General features: G+C 48.1%; 1 protein-coding gene across 1 annotated transcript; it reads left to right on the top strand.

The window, feature by feature from the left end:
• The first annotated feature begins 2,693 nt into the window (after window positions 1-2,693).
• Window positions 2,694-8,206, top strand: npas4l (neuronal PAS domain protein 4 like). The gene is made up of 10 exons (XM_049007814.1): window positions 2,694-2,794; window positions 3,051-3,194; window positions 4,049-4,212; window positions 4,300-4,442; window positions 4,529-4,628; window positions 4,977-5,232; window positions 5,342-5,451; window positions 5,611-5,746; window positions 5,843-7,077; window positions 7,193-8,206. Exons 2-10 carry the CDS (start codon window positions 3,082-3,084, stop codon window positions 7,219-7,221), a joined length of 2,286 nt encoding a protein of 761 aa, XP_048863771.1. The 5' UTR covers window positions 2,694-2,794; window positions 3,051-3,081; the 3' UTR covers window positions 7,222-8,206.
• Window positions 8,207-8,412: the final 206 nt, after the last annotated feature.

Raw genomic sequence — 8,412 nt, 5'->3', positions numbered from 1 at the left:
GCTGCATTATCTGAGCCCGGGCCCCAAGGCAGCCACACTGTCTGGCCATGCAGATTGGCACGGGCCCTGGCCTGCCCCTGGTGGGCCGAGCACCCCCCAAACGGACCCCAGCCCCCAATCCCAGCGAGCCTAGAGCCCCTGTCCCTCTCCGGCCTGGCAGTTTGCTCATGTCTGTCACCAGACTCCCGCTATAAAGGTCCCGTTATCTCCGGCGTTAAGTGCAGGCTGCAGACGACGGGTCACCCAGGGACCCGCGGCCTGGCGCACAGGAAGCGGGTCCACTGCTGCCCCGTCTGGCCCCGGAGCAAAGGGGTCGGCTCAAGTGTTACTGCCAGGAGACGGCCCGCAAAACTGCCTGACAATTTCCCTTTTGGTTTAAATAACCATTAGAACTCTTGAAAGTCAATTTGCAGGCCTGGCCATTGTAGTAGCCACGCGCTTCCAGCGTCCGCAAAAAGCCATTTATCTCTCACCCTACCCTCACCTTTGTCTCTTTCTTTCTTCTGATGTCTCATCTTCCATTTTTCTGTCTTCAGTCAGACTTTCTGAGGAGCAGATACTTGAGAGTGTGGGCACATCCTCCCGCATGCTTTTCTGGGAACTGAAATTTCGATTGTCGAAAAATGACGGCGGTGAGTCAGGAAGGGGCTACGGCGATTCTGAGATGCTTTCTGGGTTTTCGCTGTGAATCAGTGCTTCGGACTCTGATTGTCAAATGCTGAAACCGACAGACAAACAATAAGGCGATGTAGATTTGGTCATACTTCTCTGTATTTTCTTTATTCCGGTGGAATTTCTTACAGATTAATACTAAAAAAGTACTTCTGTATCTAAGAGATGTACATATGCAATAGGTGATATTCCCTGGTGGATTTCATAAGCAAAAAGCTTATTAACCTTTAATATAGCACTGTGCCTTGTAATAATAGAGCTTGTAACAAAGTTACTTCCATTCTGTCATAACCTTCCAGTTTCATCAATGGTACCGATGGCAATGAACATGTCTGTTACTGTATGTACATCAAATAAGAAACGTAACATGAAATTAACCCAATACTCTAGCCCCATGACCCACACCAGCGTCCACCTGAGCTCCAATCCCAGCCGTGACCCCCTGGGCTCCTGTGGGGGCCCCCTCTCCTACTCGTGAACCCCTCATCCTTGTCCTCACCTCACTCTGATATTTTACAGACCCCACCGTCGGACCTGACTTCACCTGGCGGTGACTGCCCGTCGACGCCACTGCCTGTTGAGGGCACTTGAAACAAACTTGACTGTGAGTACCCTATAAAGCGTCATCCACAACCCCCCTCGCCCCCCAAAATCACCACCTTTCTACAGGGAAACTGACGTGACTGGGGGTGCAGGTCTGATACGTGTGTCACCAGTGTCGACTGAAATTCATGTGGACCCTGAAGCAAGTTTAACCCCAACCTGTGACCACAAAACAGTGCAAGAAGCATGTAGACCATCAGAATGACGGCCAGCTAGACCCCCTAATGGACTTACCAGCCCTGTGTGTGCTGTGAGCCCTGTAAATCACTAATAAATCACATACTGGTATTACATCACCACACCATTATCAGCTCCAGTGGCTAAGATTGCATGACATGAAAGAATCTTATCACTGATTCAGCAAATGGGACAGCTTCGGTTAGGGTAGATATACACCAGCGATCCGATGACATCACAAATAATAAGGCCAGGTATGAAATTAGCTTAAAAATAGCGCTCAGATGCTGAGCCAAGTGATGAATGATTCATGACAAACTTGCAAATACGGTTTTGTCGGACGGGATTAGTCACAATGAGATTTAATAGAGGAATCTCGCGACGGTGTCTCTTATCTCCGTTATTGCCTGTATAACGACTGGTCAAAATTGATTTATACCAGTAAGTAAAATTACTGCCTCCATTCTAAGAACACAGTCAGAGGTCGTTAATTTTGAAGCTAAATAATTTTATTCCATTATACAAACATACTCCGTGTATTAATGACATAAATTAAGTAATTTAAATAATAATAATAATAATGATAAGCACTGAATCATTTAGTCGTAGCATCCTATTCACTTGGGTCCATTTGCAAGATTTTTAACTAAATTAACCCATTCATCAAGCTTTTGCCTCCTATCGTATTATGCAAGCATATAAAGAAGTTAAACCAGCAAATTACAATTGGGCTAAATGATTTCATGAAATTGGACCCCCAGCAACAATATTGTTGTACTCGATACTCGCGTCCTTAACTAACTCACGATTTTCACTCGCATGCATCTTGCGTGTTTGTTTGCCTTAAGCCGACGAGCTAAAGTGACCTGTTGTTTTAACTTCTGATCAGAGTTTACCGGCGAATTACCATGATTGATCATTCTTAATTTGTGTCCCTCTTTCGTTACCTACGTGATATGGCGGCACAGCAGCTTCTTACGGGCAGGTGAGGAGCTTTAAACTTGCGCCTTTTCATTTCTGGGTGTTCATTTAAACTGCATTTTGGACCGATTCTGCACACATGATCAATGGGCATTTTATTACTGGAGCTGCATGCCCACTATGTTTCTGTAAGGGGAGGCGGTGGTTAGCGTCTGAGTGGAGTTATTTTTAGAGTCGGGATAACTAAAAATATCCCACCGTCAGTTGTCGTTACGTCACAAGAAGTAACATTAGGCGCTTTTTTTCTTACGCACCGCCAGATTTTAAAACAAAGGTATCAGGTTAATCCTGAGCCTGCCTATAAAAGGGAGGAGACAACGGAGGCAGGACAGAGAGGCATCGGGGCAGCCTTCCTGCGAAGGTAAGGGACTCTGCGCTCTGGCTGCTGCATGCTGATGCTTATTAACAGTTATGTAGGCTGTTATGATTATATTTTTTTAAGCTCAGTTCCCGTATCATTAGTTAAGGGGGATAATTCAATGTAATGTGTTTTTTTTCCTGTGCAAAAAACATTTAAGGAATGCAACAGATATTGCAACAGTTAAAGGTCTTTCATCTTATGCGAGGGAATGTTTTCTTATTTGTCCTGTTTATTTTTTTCACTTTGGTGCTTAAAGGAAATCAGAGAGAGAGAGAGACAGAGTGAAAATGACGGTGTGCTGCGAGTCCTGCCATAGTCCGATCAGCGCGAATCCCGGACCGGCGCACTGCTCGTCCCGGTGCTACACGGCGACCCGGAGAGTCTCCTGCAAGCGCTTTCGGTGAGTCCGCGGCGAATGTGCACGGCGACTCCGTTTCATGGTGGAGGCTCCGCCTAGTGGCCGTGCCGGAACCGCCCGTTTAAAACCGCACCGTTCTAGCGTAACAGTTATAACTGACTATTGCTTTTTTTTTTTTTTAAAGTGGGGGTATAGATTTTGTATTGGATTAGTTTAAAATTCTGTGTACCCCCACCAAAATGGTACAACGCTATCAAAATCTCGACTTAGATCACAAACTGAAGATTCCTCTTTCAGTTACTTATGGACTATTTCTGCTATGACTTTTGACTTTTACATATCAGCCCGACGACTTAAATAGCAGGAAATTAGTGCCTGAAAATAAGAGAGCTAGAGATTATGGTGATATGTTGTATTGGACCCCTTAGATGAGTGATTTGAAAATCACTGTGACTCAGTGCTGTTCCTCTCCTGGACAAAACTGGGAAGCGAGGGTCACTTGGATGAGGGGGGGGGACTTGGAGGTGCGTCATTGCATCGTAAATGTGACGTAGGGTCCGGGGCGCCTTTTAAGGGCATGCAAGAGCGACACCAGTGACGCCCACTCACAGCGTCCGTTACATAAAGCTAGCGGCCTCTGACAATGCTGGACACATCAGTGTGAGTCTGTTCTCCACTCTGCCTGGGGGCTTCCTGGCTTGGATGGTGTCCTAAGGATCCAGAGCCGCCCCAATTTCTTTCTCACCGACAAAAATATTTCAGCCCGGCCTGGGGTTGTGGGATGCAAGCCCACTGTCCCGGACCAACCTCCAGGAGGAATAGATGTCTTCTTCTGACGTGGTAGCATTAGCGGTGCGAGTCCCTCGGGCATCACGTGACATGCTGGTCTCTCACAGGTCCACCAAGGGGGCATCAAAGGCCCGTCGTGACCACATCAACAGCGAGATTCGGAGCATGCGGGCCCTCCTGCCCATCCCGCTGGAGGACCAGGAGCGCCTTTCCTACCTGCACTCCATGTCGGCCATCTGTACCTTCATCCGGAAGTCCATCTTCTTCCGAGGTACGCTGAGCCTCCTGCAAGCTGGGTCATGTTGCCTGATCGCCATCCATAGGCTTGGCTAATTCTTCAGGTTCTTGTCCTCATCAGAGTTGCAGCCTGATGGGTCCAGGTGTTTCCTGCCCTACGAGGACTTCCTGCAAGCCCTGTCCGGCTTCATAGTGGTCACCTCCAGAGAGGGGAAGTTGATTTATGTGTCTGAGAATGTGGCCGATTACCTGGGATACTCAATGGTAGGTGGACCAAATGGCGGGTAAACAATCTCAGATACCTTTATTTAGATTTAATTAGGACTTACATGATTTCACTTTCCCTTAAGGTGGATGTGCTTCAGGGAGATACTGTCTACGACATGGTGGACAACGCAGATGTGGAGATTGTGAAATCTAACCTGGAGACTGAAGACCTGCCAGCAAAAGGTAACATAACCCCCCAGGAAAAGCGGGAAACACTTTCGTTTTTGTTTATTATGATCAAGCTAATGTTTTTAAATCCTAAAGCACATTGCATTGCTAGCAAGTTACTGTTTATTAAACCTGCAATCAGTGGGTTAAACTTAAAGGCAATTTAAGGAGGGTTGAAATCCTAGGAGCCGCATAGTACAGAACAGTGATATAATAGAGAGTAACAATGTAATAAATAGTAACAACCACATTATGAAGGCGTTCGTTGGGTACGACATGTCTGCCTGCTTGCTATGAACGACATGATCGCTCCGCTCATCAACACCCCCTCATCACCACGGTGACGTCTCCTGTCCCCCGCAGAGAGGACCTTTGTGTGCCGCATGCTGATGTCCAAGGCGTTCCGGCTCCGGCACGGCAGCAGCTGCTCCATGCTGGTCCGGGGCCGATTCCAGGCTGCTCCCCGCGCTTCCCCGTCTGGCCAGGAGCCCGACCTGGCCTTCGTGGCCCTCTGCACCCCCACAGCGGATCGCTGGCGGGACGGTAACCCCCGCTGTTCCGCGGAGCCCTTCCGGACACTCCATGGACCTGACATGTCCTTCGCCTACGTGCCTGAGAGGTGAGCATCTCACACAGCATCCCCGGGTGCATGACACAACCGGACACTGCGGTTTACAGCCTGGATCCTGGTTGTAGTATTTCAAACATTCCTCTCACCATTTCTACAGTCTGCTGTTTCACCTGGGCTACTCAGTGGGCGAGGTGATTGGTCGATCCTGGTACGGCCTGCTTCACCCAGAAGATCTTTCCTCATGTGCATCAAAACACAAGAGTCTGTGTAAGTACTATTATCTGACTACTGTACTGCAAAAAGAAACTGAGGAAAAACAACAGTCTAACTACATCATCTGACAGCCAAATTGTGGTTAAGACATTTATTTGGTGTGTAGCAATAAGGTAGCATGTGGGTGACAATGTTTTCCTTTTCATTTTGCAGTGGAAGGTGATGAAAGCACATTGGTCGAGATGGTCCTCAGACTACAACACAGGAACCTCTCCTGGGTGTGGCTATATGTTCGAGCTACAAAGGATTCTGGGAAACAGGAAGTGAGCTGCATGAACTATATTGTCAGGTAAGAAAGACGTAACTGAATATGAACAGATTGATGTATCATATTGCGATGAAGGTGAGTGGAAGATTCATTATTTGTTCAAAAATTTGTTTTTAGCGAAACAGAGGCTGGTTTTCTGAAGCAGAGGATCTACAGCGATGCCTCCAGCGCTTTGACCCCCCTGCTTCCGAAACAGCCTCAGCCATCGCACTCTGACCCCCCCCAGTGTCACGGAAATGCCGTCACCAAGGTCCTCAAGAGGGAGAGGGAAGCTTGCTGCGTGAGAGAGGAGCCACAGCCAAAGACAAGCAGGGTCTCTGAAAGCAGCGCCTGCTACCTGATCTGCACCAATCCGGCAGAAGACGGCAGCCAGCAGGGGGTGCTGACGAGCAGCACTGTGTTCCCCGCCACGCCTCCCTACAGCCCAGCCTCCTCCCACTCTCCGGCCTCGCAGGAGGACTGCCCGTCCGACTTCCTCCTGGACGCCTACAGCTACGCCGAGACCCTGCCCTCCCCTCCAGAGAGCTCTCCTCCCTACCTCTCTGGTCAGGCCACTTTTTCCGGGGTATCGGGCTGCTTCCCTGCCTCAGATCCTCTCCAGGCCGCAATGGACTCCACATTTGGCCTCCGCCATTTTGCTGCGGCTCAGTCGCCGGAGTCCTGCCCATCTCCCTCCTACGAGTTTCCCAGTTGCCCCGTAGGAAGTCATCTGGTCCCAGACGGTCTCCAGGGGCTGGATGTGGCTGACGGCTCGTCGGACCGTGCCTTTCATCCTGACGACCTCGGGCTCTCCTCCCCACCACCAGGGGGAGACAGCCCTTTCCTAGTCCGTCAGGACGTCTCAGACACCCCTGTGCTGACCCCTGATTCCTCACCCACGACTGAGTGCCGTTTCCAGTACAGCGAGCGGGAGAGGGCCGAAATTAGCATCCTGGCCCGGCAGATCTCCTCGCTGGCTAATAGCTTTGACACATATCGCAGCATAGGTCTGGCCCCTGGAAGCGGTAAGCCCACCGCCCTCAGCGAAGGCCCAGTACCCCCCTGCGACTGGCCAGACGTGGGCTCACACCCGCCCAGACTCGAGCCCATCTTGGACGAAGGTGTCATCTACAGCATCTTACGAGACCTAGACTCCACGGAGGGGCACGTGGAGGACGGGGAGCAGTCCCTGGATGCCTTGATCTCCCAGGCATCTGCTGCCCTGTTTACCGCCCTGCTGGGAGAACCCTCCCTGGACCAATTTCCCAGCATGCACCCTGCACTAGGTCCCTGCCTGGTGAGGCCCGGATGCCACGAGGATGGAAATGAGTTGCATCAACTCAGCCGCTACCTGCACAGTAGCCTCCAGCAAGGTTGGTAAATACACCTGACGAGAACGTTCTCATATTTCTTCTTATTGTAGTCGAGGTGACAGTAGCTTCTGTGTTTCAAAGTTCTCATGGCTTGTTTTCCTACTTCTCCTTGCAGATGAGCTTGCTGAAGAATCCATGTACTGAAATAAGTCCGTGACTTACCCTACGACTGTGTATGGCATATTGTCATAGCAACCACCGGCACCTTCTCCGGACCCAGAGCGGAACCATGCCGAGAACTCTCTCTTTCTGACTGGATCTCTAGCGGAACTGGCTTTCAGCACGCAACTCCAACAATCACAGAGAAGGCAAGAAAATAAGCCATAATTGATGAAACGTGAAGAAAATAGGTTTATGTTTAGCTTCGTATTTCATGGACCAAACCTGTAGTCGCAGCGCAATTTGTAGAAGCATTTTGTATGATATTATTTTTATATGATTAAGGTAGCTGTTCTTTATGCTATATTTCCTGTACTGAAGTCACGTGATACTCATGAACTGGTGTGTTTTATATCACTGGCCGGACAACGAAGGGAATTTTCTGAGCACTTAGTCTGTTTTCATGTTAAGTTAGAGAAAGACGCGTTTACTTCATGTTTGTGGAAGAAAAAATAAAACCCAACTGGTGCAAAATGGACACCGATCATCCAAATCTGGTTCTGATAATTCCAAGAATAAAAAGTAAGGACAGAAACTAAATGTAATGAAATGCATCTCAAACCTGCTACCTCTTCGCCGTGTTGAAAATGAAAGAAGAATTATTTCATTTTGCTTTAACTCGACTCTGCTGTATATTTATTGCCGCGTTTTAACGTTAGTTGTAGGACCTAGACCTCACGTGCCTTTCGGACAGCATGTCTTAGTCTTTTATTCTGGTGTCGGTCTGGAACTGCATTGCTGTGTGTGACTAAGTCTCTCTGCGACTAACAGCAATAAATGTGGGACATTTACGCCGGAACACATGTATTCTACAGCAGCCTCACAGTTTGTGTTGACAGTTTGTCGTATTTGATAGTATATGTTGGTTTGGACATTTGTAGATGAGTTCATTTTCTTCATTTCGTCTTAATCTCTTTTTTTATTCACATTTTCTGTTTTATATTTTTGTACTTAAAACATGGTTAATAAAAGTAATTAATATTAAAATGGCTAGCTGGAGTACTTTATTACATTTATATGTATTTATTTGTCAGTCTTCTTTTCTTCTAAGCATCTTACATGCTAGTGCAAGTAATAACTGTATCAAGACTTGTGTATCAGACAATTTAAGATGCAACAATTAACCTCGGGTCATACAGCTAGACACAGAAATAACACTAAAGCCTAAAGAAAGCT

This window comes from Brienomyrus brachyistius, chromosome 3, assembly GCF_023856365.1.
Source record: "Brienomyrus brachyistius isolate T26 chromosome 3, BBRACH_0.4, whole genome shotgun sequence".
Lineage (NCBI taxonomy): Eukaryota > Metazoa > Chordata > Actinopteri > Osteoglossiformes > Mormyridae > Brienomyrus > Brienomyrus brachyistius.
This window is presented reverse-complemented; position numbering and strand designations above follow the sequence as displayed.

What these genes read in the sequence shown, in the direction of transcription:
- npas4l (XM_049007814.1), top strand. Translation starts at nt 3,082, where the DNA reads ATGACGGTGTGCTGCGAGTCCTGCCATAGTCCGATCAGCGCGAATCCC. An exon ending in TGAAGACCTGCCAGCAAAAG is followed by an intron (nt 4,629 to 4,976) that starts GTAACATAACCC and finishes TGTCCCCCGCAG; the next exon opens with AGAGGACCTTTGTGTGCCGC. An exon ending in TTCGCCTACGTGCCTGAGAG is followed by an intron (nt 5,233 to 5,341) that starts GTGAGCATCTCA and finishes CCATTTCTACAG; the next exon opens with TCTGCTGTTTCACCTGGGCT.